Source organism: Camellia sinensis, chromosome 1, assembly GCF_055761805.1.
Source record: "Camellia sinensis isolate YWXY chromosome 1, ASM5576180v1, whole genome shotgun sequence".
In the NCBI taxonomy this organism is placed as follows: Eukaryota; Viridiplantae; Streptophyta; class Magnoliopsida; order Ericales; family Theaceae; genus Camellia; species Camellia sinensis.
The window spans coordinates 30,070,350-30,089,585 of record NC_138961.1 but is presented as its reverse complement, the minus strand read 5'-3'; the positions used below and the strand labels follow the sequence as shown (position 1 = coordinate 30,089,585).

General features: G+C 34.0%; 1 protein-coding gene across 1 annotated transcript; it reads right to left on the bottom strand.

Annotated features, from left to right (window-relative positions):
• LOC114272887 (protein INVOLVED IN DE NOVO 2) lies at window positions 1-18,961 on the bottom strand. The gene is made up of 14 exons (XM_082866680.1): window positions 18,639-18,961; window positions 16,520-17,457; window positions 16,205-16,386; window positions 15,196-15,285; window positions 14,815-15,102; window positions 13,849-14,058; window positions 12,859-13,085; window positions 9,797-9,886; window positions 9,454-9,659; window positions 6,696-6,916; window positions 5,536-5,718; window positions 5,168-5,377; window positions 3,151-3,440; window positions 1-872 (listed from the first exon to the last, which is right to left on the bottom strand). The coding sequence occupies exons 2-13, from the start codon at window positions 17,424-17,426 to the stop codon at window positions 3,204-3,206; spliced, it is 3,051 nt and encodes a 1,016-aa protein (XP_082722806.1). The 5' UTR covers window positions 17,427-17,457; window positions 18,639-18,961; the 3' UTR covers window positions 1-872; window positions 3,151-3,203.
• Between the last annotated feature and the right edge of the window lie 275 nt (window positions 18,962-19,236).

The window sequence follows — 19,236 nt, the reverse complement described above, 5'->3', positions numbered from 1 at the left end:
TTTGAAAGCAAAAGCACAATCATAAGTATTGATCAATGTACCTACAACAATTAAAATGAATCCCCAAATTTTGTCATTTTAATTCCAAATAAACAAGTTGAGCAACCATGCCCCCAAATTCCGAATCAGAAACACGTCAATTGTCAGCAGTGGACTTGCGGCAAACCTCAAACCTGCATAACCCCGGAGAGGATCAACATCCATAATCCATTTTAATGGAGCAAGACAAAACCAACCTAAATTTTATGTGATGATCATACAACTTACAAGAAGAGATGTTTTTCTTCTTACAGAGCTCAAGAACTGCCTCACATACTTCTACAACTGTTCTCACTAGTTTCAGAGAGTGGTTCGATGTTGAGTTTCCACATCCTCTCAGCCCCAGTTGCAGAAACAAGTCAACAATTCATTCTAAACATGGATCAAACTCCAACTTAAACAACGGAACTGAAAACCCATAATGTGCTTGTCATTTTAAGACCTAGCATGTTGGCAGATGAACGTCTTGATGACATTATGATAGCATGCTGAGCAGCCACAATTCAAGATAATTTACCACGGAAAATATACATATATATATATACACACACACATTTCATCAGTCAACCTTCACACTGGATCCAGTTGTATTTCAACGGTTTTGGTTTAGCAAACAAAATTCTCTCTAAATCTTCCTTGCGCCATTTTCTTCATTATTTGAGAGCACTTCCATATATCCCTCCATATAATAGATGTTTCACTTGATATTCCTCTCAACCGCCAAGAAGATTCTCATTTTCATGATATCAACATTCAAGGGAGCTTTTCTTTGAAATGCACAATCCAAATACCAGATCTGAGCACTTGGATCCAACTCTGTTGAGACACTCATTCTGGAAATATGGGAAAAAATAATGTCCAAGTTCAAACTACCAAGAGAGGAGAAAAGAAACACAAGCTATAACTTTCATGACCTATTAGCCTTAAAAATGTATGATATGTTAGTAATGCACGATGATAGTGGCTAAAAATAATACAACTAACTAGTTTGCAGCTTAAAATTACCAAAGAAGAGTAGCCGATGAGATAGCCGGTCCTCAAAGACTATTATAGAACCTTATAATAATGTTTCATCAAATGTCATTTTCCACCTTTGGATAAGGGTCCATATCCATAGTAAATAAATTCTAATATAAGCCATTAAGCCCAATTGATCATTCTTAATAAGAGTCACAGTCCAATACGCATTTTGTGCGCATATGAGTAATGACTTGGGTCTTCCCCAAGAGGAGTTTGCCGATGTTTGAAAATTAGGTTAAGTGGGACGTGGCACACGCCAGAGTTGATTGGGGTCATTACATTCCCTCCCTCTCTTTACTCTATAGCATCTGTTTTAGGGGTCCAAAAGCGACAATTAACCCCTTGCAGTTGGGTCCAAATGCCACCACAATTAGCCCCTGTAGTTGGGTACAAACCCCAGATTTAACCCATGTGATCAAGGTCAAACAGAACACATCCATGCTCAGTGCCCTCAAATATACATGGTTGTGTGTGTAGCCTACATGGGAACTCATTTAAAGGGGTAGCCTACAACATCAATTGGGTTTGTTATTCCCACTTACAAACTAAAGACCCCTTATGTAGAATTTTGATGTCGGACTCAACATACGTCAGCATGGGTCTGAGTCAGTACAATGTCAATGTCATAAAAGAGCATTTCATATTCTTGAAGGCTGCTAACAACATATATAACGTCATTTTACCCAAATCTCTCACATAAAAGAGATGGAGAGAGGTGCACAAGCAATCACACTCACACACAAAAAGAGAGACGAGGAAACATGATACCATTTCCATAGATGTGAAATGACATAGAATATAGCTCCTTAAAGAAAAAAAAGAAGCACAAACATAAGCAGTTCACTAATTCCCCTACTCGAGTGCAGGGGCGGAGGCACGTGAGGCCCAGAGGGGTCACGTGCCCCCCCTTAACTTTTGAAAAATTATTTTTTTGCCTCTAATAAAAATATATATTTCAATTTAATCCAAGTAATATCTTGAAATTTTTATATCACAAATTTCTTTACTTTTTTTTATTAAAAAAAATGTTTAATTTATCACTTTAAATGTTTAATTATGCTATATTATAAATGTTTTATTAAAAAAATTTAAATTATAAAATTTACTTTAAATCATTTAAAGTGAAATTTAAAGTAAATGTTTTATTAAAAAATTTAATTTAATCCAAGTAATATCACTTTAAAAAAATGTTTAATTTATCACTAATATTTTGTGACTATTTTATATCACCTCTTATACAACACATAATTATTACACAACTAATGACAACTAATAATATATTGCCATGTAATTCAATTATTCAAAACGGTGAAAAAAACAAGTAATATATAATATCTTATGTATATTATTTATTCATCTTTTTCTCATTTCTTTATCTATCCTCACTATATCTAGTGTGTGCATCTTAATATAATTTTGTTTTCGTATTTTATGAGAGTATATGTAATTTTTTAAACCGTAATGATCGTCATATATAAAATAAATTAATAACAATAAAGATAATGATTAGTTAACTTGACCTTATATTTAAATATAACTTTTGCGTCGCACTAATATTTAGTCCTATCATCAAATAAAAATTAAGTTAAATTATGATTTTTGTTAAGATTTTAATTCAAAGGTTCTGAGCCAAAATCGTGGCTCCGCCACTGCTCGAGTGGGTAATGTTTCTTCGGATCTCTCAGAAATACAAGTCCCATAATCAGCCCTTACGTTGTGCAGCATCGCAAACAACACCTATTAAAATGTCATTGTTGCCTGTGTTAATGTCCACATATTATATAGTCATAGCTCCTAGCAGATCTCCAGTGAACTGTTACAAGCAATGGACGCGTCTAAGCATGTAATATTCCAACAAAAAACATTTTTTAAAAACAAAAAAGACAAGGCTGTTGCAACTTGCGCTAATTCTTGTAGTACATGACATGTGTCTTGCATCCGTATTGTCTTACTTTTTACTTAAGTCATTATGCATTTCAGGGATCAAGAAAACATTTATATGAAGAAAACAGCACACAACACCATGCAAGTGACCCAAGTGGAAAGCAGTAAAACATAATTCCCTCTCTACTACTATTGTATTTTGTGTACCTTGTAAATATGAATTAGTCTCGTTGCATGACCGAATGCTGGCCTCAACCCCCTCACCTTCTACGTTTAAGAGGCTTGAGAGTCTTCAGTTGCTGGATTATGCACTCAATTACTTCTTTTAGACTAGCTCTCCTTCCCTCCTTGAAGTTCCAGAGTTCTTTAACTACATACCTCCCACTTGGATTATATTCATTTAATTCCAGCAACGCATTGACCACAGCATTGTATGCCGCCTCACCCCATAGACGTCTCAATTCTTTCAACTTAGTGTCATCCTCATCAATTATTTCCTGCATTTTGGACGAATTATAATCCACAAATGGAAAAAATGTCAAAATAGAGAAAAGAGTACCAACAACCAAAGGAATAAGAAACAAAGAACAAAAAAGGGAAAAAATTAGTGTTCAATGATCTTGTGTAGAAACCAATGTATCTTTCATCACGAAGAGCTTACTACTTCACTTCTGTCATCTTATTATTTAAATGAGTCTATTAGTTATTCTTACTAGTGTATAATAAAATTTGTATGTAGGCTTTCAGAAATAAACTTAGCTGTAATGTTTTACTCACACTGGACGGAGCATTCTCTAAAATGCTTTGGAGATTTTAAAAAAATGTGGTTCTCAGGAAACTCCATATGTGAAACATATAGTTATAGTTCCATCCATTGAAGTTTATTCATGACTGGTGGCATGAGTCTCTTTCCATTGAATATCTACCTTGTCAGAATCAATGGTATTGAGCCAATAACTAGTTCCCCGTCAATGCTATCCATGCATGTGATAGTGCTGTACAGTATGTACTAATAGTATAATATAACACAATTGATAAAATAGTCAGGAACTTCGGTTTTGGAGGGAAACCAAAATGTCACCTTTCCCACCAAACAACTTGATTCAAATAATTTGTTTGAATCACACATGGGATTATTGGGTTCCATTTGATGAGAGCCTCTTCCATAAATAGGGAGACACCTCATTTACTTCAAGCTTCCAATGGATTCCTCTCAAGAGGAAAGGCACTTAAGAGGGAGCTTCTAGTAAAATTTTGATATATTTTTTGATGAATCATATATATAATTAAAGAATGAAAAGAAGTCCACTTGAAAGAAAGCCAACACTTTTATTGAGTGAATATCGGGCAATGGCTACTGGAATTCTTCTATGGTGCAGTGTTTGGTCCCTTGATGGAATCATCCCCTCAAGCGATCACCATCGTTTGAGCATTCATTGAACAGATTCAGGCAATGCACACCGGAGTCTCTTGGTTCAGAGCATTTGAGTGCATCACTCGAGTGACTGGGGAAAAATCTCAATGTTGTACACAGTTATTTCTGAACCAATACAAACTTTTGAAAGGAAAAGTGGCCCCTCCACAGAAAGATTGTCTTTCTAAAAGGGTGATCACCGGAAAATTATAAATAAGCCTCCAAGAAATGGCTAGAAACAATCAGATATATACATATCAAAGAATTCCATAGAACTATTCTCAATCTCTTGTTTTGTTGATCTTTTCACACCTTCAGCTTTATATTCCATTTTACCAGGTTGGGTTCTGGTGACAAGACTATAAAGGACTGCAACCTCAGAAAAGTCTCAACCTGAAGATAAAAATTCTAAGAGTCATCCTGCATCAAAAGTGGGGAAATTACTATCTGGAAGATAGCAGCGTCCTAGACGAGCCTTGCCTAAATACCTTATTTTCTACATTTTCTACTTCTCCATTTTGCTCGAGTTTTCATACATTTTTTTTGTACTTATTCGAGTTTTTATACAACAAATAGTTTCAAGGCAAAGAATCATGTGCCATGAGCCAATAGTAGAAACACCTCTCCTTATGTAGAGCTTGAGCTCCCATGTTGTCTAGATTGTACATTTTGTAACTCCTATATATATTTTACTTAATGCATATATTTGTGTCATTTATTATACAATACATAATCTCACTAGATTTTGTTACTCATCAAGTTACTGATGGGGTGGAGCAAAGAAAGAAAGCTGGTGGTGGTCTGTCATACCTGTAATTTTCCATCTTTCGTCATTTGTCTGAAAGGCTGCCAACTTGAATCTTTAACTTTTTCTTGCCACAATGAGCTTTGCTCCATAGATTTTACCTCCCAATCTTCATCAGAAAACCTCTGTAAGCACACATCTTGAAAAGGTTTCTGATCAACCTCTCCCATCCTTTTGATTCCAATTGTTGTTGTATCCAAAACATCTGGCAAAACCTATATAGGTAGGACAAGAAAATCATTCAAACAAGAATTTTGAACCACGTCAAATTTTTTTTAAGATGTATTCCAGCATAACCAGTCATATTCTAAACAGTTGTGCTATCCCAGTTTTTAATTCATCATTTTAAAACCATAAAAGCTCAAGTTCTTACATTGATCAATTTTTTTCGAGCTTCCTGTAGCTCAACATTACTCATGTGCTCTCTAAGAATAAGAGTCTGGTTAAGGGTTTCCATATCATGCATGTCATCAACTTTTTCAGCCAATTCTTCCTTCAAAGCATCAATCTGGACGTTCAGGCTGTAGTCATCTTCAATGAGATTCTGAGTTTTCAACTGCATCATTCATGACCCAAATTTAAAATCAGCTTGAAGGAAAATTTAGTTAATGATAAGAAAAATCCTGCCAAAATTCAAAATAAAGCAATCGTAAAAAAAAGAGATGATGCAGTCAAAGTATTAAAAAAAATGAAACCAAATTGTTGACATAATGATCTATGTGACCGAGGACGAATATAATTTTTGCAGCTAACGGTGAGGAAATTTGGTATTCAGTAGTACCTGCATATATCTATTGCTTATCAGAGGGGAAAAAAAAAAACAAAGAAAAGCATATATAATTAATAGAAGCACGAAATACAAACATATGCTACCAAACACAAATGATTTAGAAATTACAGTAAAGAATTTCTTTTCTTTTTTAAATTAAAACTAAGTAGAGAACGCATTCCTACATACTGAAACCACCTTAACTCAACAAATGTAACTGAAGAGCTGTAGACCTTAAGATGGATATATTTGAATATGTTCCTAAAGCAAAATAATTCACCACTATAGCATAAGGTTCTGTACCAAATTACCAACTGAGAGAGAAAATTGTGTCACCAACAGCTCAAGGCAATAGCAAATTCCCATATCTGACTCTATTCAATGCCTTCCTTGTAGATCTGGACCCAATGTGCTCATGAAAATTAATTTTAAGGTCAGAAGCATGCCCTAGAGCTGTCTAAATCACTCCCTTTCGGCTATCATAGCTGCGTTTTAGCTAGTCATTTCAGAAAGACAGCAAATAGAAAACAGCGAGAAGGTGGAATCCTTCCTACTTACTTGCATGAATATTTCTTCAAGGCTTGCACTAGTTAAATACCACCTTCCCATTATTTTCAGACTGATTTTTCTCAAAATTACGGAGGCATGATCTAAAATGTGAATCAATTCATTTGGCATTCTATACAACCAAAAATACGAAAGAAGGGTGTTTTCTCATTAAAAGACAAATTGAGCTATTTTCGAGAATGCAGAAGCATACTTACTTTTTCCTTCTCGGCAAGCAAGTTTTTGTGCTCAAGATCAACTTGGGCCTTTTGCTTCTCCAAGTCTTTAGTTTGTTGCTCAAGTTCCTGTCTTTGATGTACCAAGTCCTGTTTCAGCTTTTCATTTTCTAGCCTCATGAAATGCATATTCCTCATTTGACATTCCAATTCGTGCTTCAGCTTTTCATTTTGTAGCCCAATAAACTCCATCTTTCTCATTTCTATAAAAATACGACGAGTTATTGACAGGAACATAACTTTTAAGTTTTAATTGCTGCACAAGATTATGTTAAAAACATAATACGTTAATTACACTTAGCACCCCTAAACTTTCACCAAAATCTCAAATGGCCCCTCCACTTTTTAATTGTGATCAGAGTTTTAAAAGGTTTTCTTGAGGCTCGCCTCGATGCTCACCTCGCCTTGAGACTAAGGTAAAACGCATCAAGACTTTGATTTTTAGGCATTACTCCCTAAAGGCTTGCACATCATAGTTTGAGACATGCGTCTTAAGGGCGGTTTTTACGCTTTTTGTGCATAAGCATGTGAGGAATATGCACATGGAGAAGTTGCCTTGGGCATTTGTTAAACTTAGTCTATTAGATTGTTTAAACATAAAAAAAATTAAAAAGAATCTATTTTTACAACTATATTCTACAGGAAAAATTAAGTAAATGATCAATCAAGAAAAACACAGTTAATGGTCAAGTGAGAAGCTTAATCACTGAAGTTAAGAATATCGATTTCTCTTTCAGCGAAGGAAAACTTCCTTCTATGCAGTAAAATATTCAACGCATTAAAGCGAAAAGTATTTACATATTTATATTTAATTTTGTTTTTATTTTTTTAACTATTTAAAAATATTTAATTTATTCAGTAAATATTAAAATTTGAAATTTGAAATGCTTATGCCTCAATGCCCTGAGGCTTACGCCTCGCCTCATGAGAGGTAAAACGCCTTAAAGTACGCATTTGCCTTTAAAAACTTTGATTGTGATCTTCAACCCCATACACTTTCAAGTTACAATGTCACCAATCTGTCCATCTACCATTAATGAGGTTGACAAAAATTAAAAGTGGAAGGACCAAAGTGAGATTTTCACACCCACAAAAAATGAAATTTGGCTACGCACCTAATTGTTAAATATACCGAGGCATAATTTTAAAGTATTACACATCAAACCGTGAAATAATCAATTTGTTTAAACTAATACATGATGAGCTTACCAAGGGGCCACAAAACCTAATTGGAGACACCTAAGTGTATGGATGCTTAGTGATTGCTTTAATCTACACATGGTTCATAGTGGTCCTGTTATATACAGTCCCCCAAGGATCAAAATTTTGTTTCGGTTAGCTTGGAAATGAAAACATAAGGGAACATAAGGCAATGAGAAAAAAAAAAATAGAAAATGATTGGAAACAAAAACAAAAACCTATATCAATGTTAAATAGATTCTCAATAATAAAATAATTGAACGTGTTGAGGTCTATGAATATTAGTAGTTCAGAAACAAAAAGTTTAAAGGTTTAGTTGGGAATAGATTTGCTATTGCAAAGGGAAAAAAGTATTTTGCGGTAAAAAAAGAATAAGTGACTTAAGCTTCTTTTATCTTCTCCTTCCTAGTAACTCAAATTCTCTAATAAATTTTATATTTTTCTTTATTCTCAAATATCTTCTTTTGACCCCAAAAAAAAAAAAAATGCAACTAGAAATGACCATTGTTAGACATTCGTAATGGTGTCGAATCAACTCACGTTTCTTGGCATGTTTCAGTGTGTTTCTGTGAAAACATTGGAATTTTGACACTCAACTAATGTTTCATTCTGATTTCCTAAGAAAAGGAAAATTTTCAACTTTTCAACGGAAAAAAAAAAAAACCTCTGTATTAAGTTCAAAATAATGTGACGAAAATTGCTAGCAACAGCAATAGGAATGGCAAATAACTCCAATCATGGGTACAATGAGAATGTAGTATACCATCAAAATCACTTAGCCCACATTTGGTATCTTTTCAAAATTTTCATTAAGGTTTTTTTTTTTTTTTTTGTGCTTTCGAAACAAAAACAATAAAAAAATTTGCCAATCGTTTTCATTTTGGAGTGAAAATAGATTTCAAAAACTCAAAAAAATTTAACAAAAAGGAGTGTTTACAAAAAAAATCCAAATCAAAAACAATTTCCCAAACTAGTTTTCTTTCAATATTAGTTTCCATTTTTTTAATTTTTTTTATAATTTTCGAGAACAAAATACAAAATGAAAACAACAACAAATACAAATGCTGCCATAGAAATTTAAGAAAATACAAATGAAGTGATATAACTACTAACTAGGAAATTTGGAAAGGGAAAAGGAAAACATCAGGTGAAAGGTAAATAAAACATATGTACATTTGACCTATTTCACACATTTTTTCCCTTAGGCTTGTTTAGTTAGGGATTTGAGAAGGGATTTAAAAATTAAAAGGAAAAAAAGTGTGAAATTAAATAAAATGTAGATATGTTTTACATTTTATCTATATTTTTCATTTATCTTTTCAAATACCTCCTCAAATTCTCTACCCAAAATATAAATAAAATATAATTATATTTCACGACTTTTTCTCTTTTTCTTTTCTAAATCTCTCCCCATAAATAAAATATTCTTATACTTCACACTTATTCTTTTTTTCCTTTCTAAATCTCTAGCTAAATCTCCCAACACAAACACATTATTGAAAAAAAAGAACTTATAGCATTTGTAAGAAACATGGCATACCCTCAGCAAAGGCTTGATGGAGCTTATCTTTCTCAGAAATCATCCTGCCAAGAGTTGTGGAAGTCTCATCACACTTGCATTCCATTTCCCACAATCTCTGATTCTTCACATCAACGTCTTTCGCAAGGCTCATTACCAGACTACGTGCTCTTCTGAGCTCTTCAATAACTTCATTTTCCATTTTCAATTGGAAAAATTGCAAGTGTCTGCTTGCAACATCAAGAAACATTATGATAAGATTCACAATGAATTGGAAACTTAAAACTTAAAATGCTTGATTCAAATCATTTCCACTGAATTGAAATTAACCAATTTGGGGGAAAAAGGAGGAGGACGGGTTTACCTGACTGGGGAGAGTGAAGGGCATTCGAGATTATTTTTTTGAGTAGTGTTTTTTTCTTTTTGAGCAAACCCAAACCCTAACCTAGCTTTCCTTTATTATCGTTTGGTAACACCTAAGAAAAAGTCACATCAAACCCCCAAAAACAAAAACAAAAACAAAAGCAAAAAAGCCGCATTGGTTTGTATTTATTAAATAATTTTTTCAAAGAGTTTATAAAATTTAAAAATTTATTTAATTATATAATTTAAAAATAGTTTTGTTATTTTGAGTTTGGGATGATTTAGGATATGTTTGGTTTGTGTTTGAGAGATATATTTTAGAAATAAAAAATACGAAAAGTTGTTTGGTTTGGTTTTTTTCAAAAGATGTTTTGGAAAATTATTTTGAGAGAGAGTTTTAGAAAAAGTGATTGATTTGATGTGTGTGAGAGATAGATTTGTTTGGAAAACTTGTTTGGTTTACAAGTTTTGAGAAAATTTGTTTAGTTTGATTACTTTTAAAAATTTATTTGTAGAGAAAATTTCCCAGAAATTTTTCAGAAATACAAACCAAACGAACCCTTAATCTTTTTTTATAATTAAATAGATAAGTGTAAGAGACAAAGTAATTAATTAATATGTAAGATGTGAACAAATGAAATGATTAATTAATGTGTAATAAATAAAAAGGTGATTTTAAATTTTAAACTAAATAAATTTTTGAATTTTTTTTTTTAAATAATTGTCTCTTAGGAAACAAATCAAACAAATCTTTTAAATAAATTATATTAATTTTTTTAATTTTCTCAATCCGTAAAAGTAATTTAAAAAATCAACAATTTTTATTTAATTTTGTCTCTTTTTTTTTTTCTTTATTTAGAAATTTTTAAATTTTCTAATTCATATCGTGAAACTAAATTTAAAAGTCTATTAACTTTTTTTTAAAAAAAATACTAAAAAATAAAATAAACTTTAAAAAATCACAAAATAAATAAATCCTAAACACCCACTAGTTTAGGTTTAGACTTTTTTGTTTGATTGAAGAAAATTAATTATTAATTATTAGATGAACATTTATAAAAATTAATCTAATCATCCTTACAAAATACAAGTATTATAGAAACAGTTAAATTCATGACCTCCGTTAGAACCTAAGCCGCCAGCGTAGATTTCTAGAACAGTTGTGATTGAAAGTTCTAAAAGAGCAGCTTTAATGAGTTGGCATAGAGTTAAAAAAAAAAAAAAAAAAAAAAAAAACATACATCACATCAATAATGGGTGAAATTTATTACCAACTCATTAGAATTACAACAATGATTCATCCCCCTTTTCTCCCCACCCCCTTTGACCCCCTCTCTCTCCTATTGGTTACATTTTCTTTTTTTTTTTCTTTTTTTTCCTCCTCCTCCAATCACCACCCGTCACGTGGCAAAAGGGGGTGAGGGGGTGACCCCCAAAAGGGGATCCCAAGCATTATTCTTAGAATTAATTTTAGCAACAATGTTAGAGGGTCACAATTTTTGTGGCCACAATGGCTTAAAATTATCAAAATGACGTCATTTTGACATGTTTTGCACCCAAAACGACGTCGTTTTGACAATTTTGAGCCATTGTGGCCACAAAAATTGTGACCCTCAAACATTTTCCTAATTTTAGAGCTCCAAAGGCCCCGTTTATTTTGGGGTTAAATAGATAGGAGGGGATTAGGATGGAGGTGAGGTTATTTAGGCTCCGTTTGACAAGAGCTAAATGGGGCTTTTTTGATTATTTTAGCCACAAAAGACAAAATAGGCTATTTTAGCCACAAAAAATAAAATATCACATCCAACCCATAATCATTACATTCTTCTCTCACAAAAAAAGTCAAAAAAACCAAAAAATCAAAAAATCCTTCCCAAACCAAACTTTTTAGCCCAGGCTAAAATAGCCAAAAAAGTCAAAAAACCAACCCACTTCCCAAACGGAGGCTTAGTATTGTGTTTGTTTATAGAGTTGGGGAGGGGATTAGGATGGAGGAAGTGAAATAGATGGAGGTTGGAAGGGGGATTAAGGTGGAGGAAGTGGAGATGGTATTAGAAAAATAGTGAGGGGATTAGAAATTTTTTTATTTTTTTATATATTGAGATTTTTTTTTTTAAATATTAAGGTTTAATTTTTTATATTTTTTTATTTATTTTATTATTTTATGTAAAAATAATTTAACAATTTCTACACTAACAACTATTATTAAAATAAATATAATTTAATTAATCCCTTCACTATCAATCTCCTCTATTCTACTTTTGAAAACAAACGGGCAAAGTATTTTTCTTTCTGGAATTGGAACTCACGAGATGGGAACAGGCGAGATTGGAGCGTAGTGCCCATTTCACATATCCATGAGATCAATTAAAAACGAGGTAAGAATAGAGTGAAAATAAATGAATTATATTTTCTCTAAATCTTAAAAAATATATATATATTATTCAAAATAATATGATAAAAATAATTTATGTACACTTTAAAACTTAAAGCAACATCTATTTGGAAAGTATGATGAAAATTAACTCATATGAATAAACAAAATTATAGAATTTATTTATTTATAAAAATAACTCATGAATAAAAATGATGTTTATATAAAAACGGTTAAAAAATTAAACAAGTCAAACATTAAAAAAAAAATTTAATTAATTTGAAATTCATTAATTTTTTAAGACAAGCTTAAACAAAATATCACTCGCTCAACTAGATAGCTAGATAAGGCAAGAGAGTTTTTTTTTTTTTTTTTTTAATTTTAAATCCATTTCAACAGTAAAAAAGAAAATTTGACACATTATGCAGATCAACAAACGCATAGTTTAGTACATACTTCACAAGGCGGATCCATGAAACGAAGTTCATTGGTTTATTATTAGGAGTTTAATCATCACTACAACCCAAACCCTAAATCCACTTGTTTTAGTGGGTTCTTCATATAGCAATTCATAACTCATTACGTCAACCGATCCCCAATCCCCTTCCCTCCCCACATTGTCAGTCTATGTTGCAGCGATACAGACACAAACACACCACACTTCATGACATAAAATACATTCCGACCATCAGACAGCCGGCTTCCTGCGTTTATACAAATTCAGTAAGACAGCAACACCCTCCTGCAATGTCGCTTTCCTCCCTTTGAAGTAGTTCCACAGCTCCGAGGTTATGTACCTTCCACTTGGGTTGTATTCATTTATCTCCGTCAAAGCCATTGTGACGGCATCGTATACTTCTTCACCAAATTCATTCTTCATACCTTTCAGTTTTTCATCCTCCGTGTCAATTACTCCCTGAACCAGAAACATCAGTATTATGTAAACTATAACATGCAGAAAGGAAAAACAAAGGGAGCCTAAAGTGTGCCATTTTGATGAATACATGTGCACATTTGTGGAGTTTTTACCAACTGCAGGTGGTTTCAAATCAAAATTTCCAAAGTCAAGCAGTTTTAAACTTACTTCCTTCACGCGCTCATACAACAAAAAGGATGTTGAATAAGCACACTCAACTATCAACATGGAAGACATTCACAAAGTAAATGTAGGTCAAATACCAGAATGAAGTTTGGTCACATCAATGTCAACTGGGACACTGCATAGACCATTTGCAGATACAACACTGATGAGAGTAATGAGCAGCTTTGGAAATGTGGAATTCTTTCTAATGTGTGTGTCACAAACACACGGAAATAAAAGGATAGATCAATAGAGAGAGAGAGAGAGTGAGTGCAACATCCAATTCATTTTAAAGGTATCACGAATTTTGAATAAAGCCACCAATCAATGAATTGCTATTCTGAGCAGCCAACAATGAAAATGGATCCCTGACCCACATATTTCAATGTCTTCAAATTTGCACGTAAGACATAAGGCATTGACTGACTGACTGACTGACAAAGGCAATATGATAGTTTGACATCTGGCAACATTGATGCAAAACAGACAATTTTTTTTACTTCATAATCATGTGAACAATGTTTGTGCTACTCAAGCAAGGTAAAAAGTTTTAACTACTGTGCTTGCATAGTTTCAGCTTGTACTATAAAATGCACACCTGAGATTTCCCATTAACGGTGACGACTTTAAAAGGATGCCATTCAGGATCACGAAGATACTCATCCCACAACGAGCATAGTTCCATAGCTCTCTCTTCTGCTTCTGCGGCACTGTACTTCCGCTTCATTGCTTCATGGAAAGGTTTATTGTCAAGTTCTCCCATCCTCTTAACACCAATATTATCAATTTTTGGCATTTCTTTCAAGCCCTACAAAGCAAGTGAATTAGTTCTTCAAAGCTTAAAGACCCAATTGTATGGGCAAAGAAACCAGCAGTAGAATTTACGGAAAAATCTGATAAGCTACAGTTTTGTGTGTATCAGTTTAAGTGTTACTAAAATACCGAAGATCCAGTCGTTCATAGTAAAGCCTTTGCATAACCAGTTGCCCAAGACGCATGTCCTGCTCTTATAGTCACATTCACATTCTAAACAAATAAATTCTGCTTTCCCCAATAAGGTTAAGAATTTTATTAAAAAATGCTAAAAAAAAGATAAAAAGGGAAAAAGGAAGGAAAAATAATTTCATAAGTCAACAAAAGTGGTTCCTCTTTTTGTACATGCAATGATGCAAGTACCCAAGGTGACAAAAGTAGATTCTTTTCTGCCATATCATACCATCCAAAAAATATCTATACCATCACAATCTAAGTAAATTGAAACCTGTAAACAAAACCAATGGGCTACATCCAACTTAGAACATTACATATTGGAACATATACTTGGCAAGAATCAAGATCCTGTAAGACTGTCTATAATGACAATGGCATCTAAACTGGAGCAGTAAAAATGATAAATACAGTTAGCATTTTGAAAACTGAAGGCATTTGGGTACAGAAAAGCCGTTCTTGTTTTTAGCTTCTATTAATAAAGTTAGTTATCCACACACGCAGGCACGCACAAAAAGGAAAAAAGAAAAGAACAGAAAAGAGAACTACAAAAGGACAAATAAAATGAAACACTTACATTAATCAACTCTTTACGAGCTTCCTGCAGCTCATCATTGCTAAGCCGCTCCTTCACTATTAGAGTTTGATTCAATGCTTCTAAATCATCAAAATCTCCTTCCTTTTCTCTCAACATTTTGTGCATTCCCTCAACCTTTTTAAGGACTTCCAAATCACCATCGTCAACCATGTGATTCATAACATTCAATGTCCCTCTCAGTTGCTCAATTTCAAGCTCAAGTGCTTGTTTCGCATCCAGCTGTTTTTCCAGTTGAATTATTCTTGTGTGGAGATCCTCTTTTTGTCTCTGAAATAAATAGTCACAGCCTTAACATTAGCTAACGTTTGAACTTGACAGAGAGTAATCCAATTATTTTCAGTGATGTAACAATTCACAGACCTTCTGATCCTCAGCCAATTTCAAAACATTTTCATCAGCTTTCTGTTGCTCCATAGCTGCCATCTGAAGCGAACTATTTTTTATGGCATTCTGAAAGAACAATGAAATCAATTTGGTCAAGCATTTCATAACTAACTAAAACACTTCAATACATAACATAATCATAAAAATAACTAATGCTACAGCAGTAACAAGTATAATGAAAGTTACTGTACAATAAGACCTTCACTTTTTTTTCTTTTTTCTTTGGCAGTGAATCATATGCCCAATGTTGAAACCCCCTACAATTTTTTTTTTTTTTTTTTTTTTTTTTTTTTTTTTTGGCATAGTGAACCATATGGCCTATGTTGAAACCCAGTCCATTGATCGGCTGCCAAGACTTCCACCACATGCCACCAAGGGGCTCAAACCCAGATGCAACTTTGCTCACAGCCTTGGGGTCCAGAATTTGAATATATTGTACACGACACAAGAACAAATATTGAGTGCAACGGTGAAACCATCCTAAGCAGTGTCACCAACCAATAAAAAACTATAAATGGAACTAGGCGAACAACTCTTTTCTCCCACCAAGCAAACCACGTAGACCCCACTACCACAATATGAGAACTGTCGGTGATACCGCCACGTGTTATCACCATAATACCCCAAATTTCTTCATGGCACAGGTGCTCTTACAAGAACGCACTTTGAACAGTCATGCTCACTCAGACGTGGAAAAAAATGCCATGCCATGCCTTTTGCATTGAGGATGAGAATGATTAATACAACGGATTGAGAAAGAATGCCTACTCTCCCTTGTCTAGAATAAAGGGGAAGAAAATGGTCAACTTTGTTGCCATTCCACTTCAGAAAGCATATAGATAACAGGATATCAATGAATGCCAAGCTCCTAAACAATTAATTATTGACAGGAGACCTGTTCTTCTTCAGTATTTATATCAGGTCTGAACAGATAAACTCACAAAGTTAATACAAGAGCGGTAAAACCAAGTCAGAAATATCAAACCTTTTCAATCTCTTCAGAGAGCTTTCTCCTTTCATTTTCACTTTGGACATCACGTTTCTCCAATTCTTTTCCACGCAGCTCAAGCTCCCCCTTTTGAGATTCCAGTTGCAACTTAAGCTTTTCATGATCATTGAAAATCTTCTGGAAATGTTCTCGTGCACTCAACTGAATCTTTTTTATCTCTGACAAATCCAAACAAACATGAAACAAACTACCACCACTGCAACTACTAATACCGTAAACAAAAAATAAGAATCAAGTCAAATTCAAAATGTTGAGGGAGCCAATAATTGAGCACTAAAACAACACACACACCTTCATTATAAGATTGATGGAGCCTGTCTTTCTCCTCCATTAATTTGTTAAGAGAGTTTGAAGTCTCAGAGAATTTGCTCTCCATCTCTACCAAATTCCTATTTTTGACCTCGATTAAGTTTGTCAAATTAGATACAAGTTTACTTGTTTTCTGAGCCTCCTCCGCCATGAGATCAGAAATGGTTCTAAGGTCTCCAGTCTTGCGAAGATGTTCCCCAATAATGCCGGTAGAATTGTAGTCATCCGCCCGAGCAACCCAAGCATAGAGATCAGACCCTCGATCTTTAGATGCAGCATTCCAATCCTTTTTCCCATGATGATCTGCCTCATAAGCCTTCTCAAATGACATGGCATTGTTAAAACCAGACCAGTCTTTATTAAATTCCACAACAGCACTTCCTGAGTGACCTCGAAAATTCCACAGCGGATGAACTCTTATTGGATTGAACCCTCTTCTTATCAACTGGTCCCGCAGCTTGGAACCACTTTGCCCCACATATCGCCCATCCTTCCATTCAGTTTGGAGATTAACCACAATTCCAATCCATGGCCACACAAACATCTCATCACGGTCACAATCTGCAAGGGCATCAGACTCAGTCACAGGTTGTGATGGACCAGAACCAGGACCAACCCCTAAATCCTTTTCCAAGTATTTTACCAATGCTAGATGATTTGCCTTGTCTCTTGCACTTCGTTTTTGTGAATTACAATTGCCCACGGAAGTAGCATGTTGCAAGAGTTCCTTATATCGTTTTCTTATCTTCGGACAATAGGGACAACTGAACATTTCATCTGATAATTTGACCTGATGACTACCACTCTTCAGTTTTTCATAAGCTTTGTCTTCATACTCCTCGATTTCGGATTCACTTATGTCTGTGTCCTCACCTGAACTGTGATCCATTGCTCTTCCTGTCGAATTTACAAAAAGCAACCTGAAAAATGAAATAACACCAACATTAAGCCAACAAAAAAGAATAATCATTGATATTTAAAGAATAGAAGAAAAGGCTGAGTTAAGTGACTCTTCTCAGCGAGAGCACAGATTCATAATCTACATTTAAGGAGGTGGGAAGAAAATCAACCATACTTATTTATTATCAGGTATCCGCGTAAACCTGACTAATCCCGAGACCCACGTAAAGTCCCCGCTCCACACGTGTCGGGCAAATATCAGGCTATGCTGATGACCATGTGTGAGGGCTTATGGGTATATGAGTGAACAAAGAGAAATTTTACATTAAAAAACAACGAAAAAATAACTACGAGAGAGACAGATGCGGAGCCAGAGAGATTCTTCTACAATAAAAGAATAAGGAAATCCGTGTTCTCAATATTTAAAGTAAGGCAAAATTGTAAGATGATTTCATTGTTTGGGAAGGCTACACTACATTTAGTTCTAACAAAGTGTTTACTTTCTAATATGTTTTAAACCATCCAAAAACTAATAAACCATGGGAATTGAAATGTGTTCAAAGTTGAAATAGAGAAAAGAAACTAGTTTGGGATGCTTTATATAAATCTAAAACTCATGAACCCAAATAGTAGTTGAAAGTATGTGTGAAAGCGGCTCAGAATGTGTCAGAAACAGACTCAGAATGTCGATCAAACTTTATCTTAAACCAAATTTCCTATTTCATAGCTAATACAATGTAAACAGACAAACAATGAAGTACAGTTCACCTTTACCCAGCTAATCCTCCCCCAAATTTCTCTCAAATGGCAACAATTTTCTCGGAAACCAAACAGAGGGTAAAGTAAAGCATATCCCAACACTCAAATGAAATTGCATGGGACAATCAATTGCAACACAAATACTGAAGGGGGGGAAAATGATCAAACTCTGCAATCTTGCAGTAAATGGTTCATTTCGCAGCAAAAAAAATATAATTTGTAAACAGACAAACAAGAAAGTACAGTTCATCTTGACCCAGCTAAGCCTCACCCCCAATTTGTTTCAAATGCCAAAATTTTCCCAGCAACCAAACAGACTCAAAATGCAGATGGAAAAAAACAGAAAAAAATTCCAACAAACAATAGATCAAGCCTCATGAACCCATAAAAGCTTCAAAATTTACACGGAAGCACACATGCATGAGAGAAAAAGAGAACATACTCGGATTTAGATGAAATGAATTGCTTGCTGTTCCTGAAAAATGGGAAGTACAGAATAGAACCCTAATTGAAGAGAATAAAAAATTGGAGAAGAAGGAAGAGAAAGAGGAGAGAGTGTAGTAGGGTTTTAGGGCTTGATGGAGGAAAAATAGGAAGTGAAAAGGGATTGGGTTTGGTGCAGAGAGGAAGAGGAAGAGGACGACTTTGGGGGTACCAACCAAAAATGTTTGCTCCGATCTCTGCTTCCAGTGTTTCTGTTTGGATTGAAGGTACTCTCACTCCACTACGGATATTCTCTATCCACCCTACTTCAATTACCTTCAGGCCAAATTACACTTTTACCCCTTATTATTACTATTATTCTTTACTACTATTCTTTATTGGTTTTAATTAAAAAAAGAAAACCGCTTGTTCAACCTCCTTCATTTTTACTACTATTCTTTATTAGTTTTAATTATAAAAAAAAAGAAAAGAAAAATGCTTGTTCAATGAAATAGAGTGAGTCTGATTCTGACCAAATGATGTGACCAGACAATCGTCTAAATGATGAATGTCACCCTCATCAATCGCGGCTATCATCCTTTCAATCAGAGTATTAA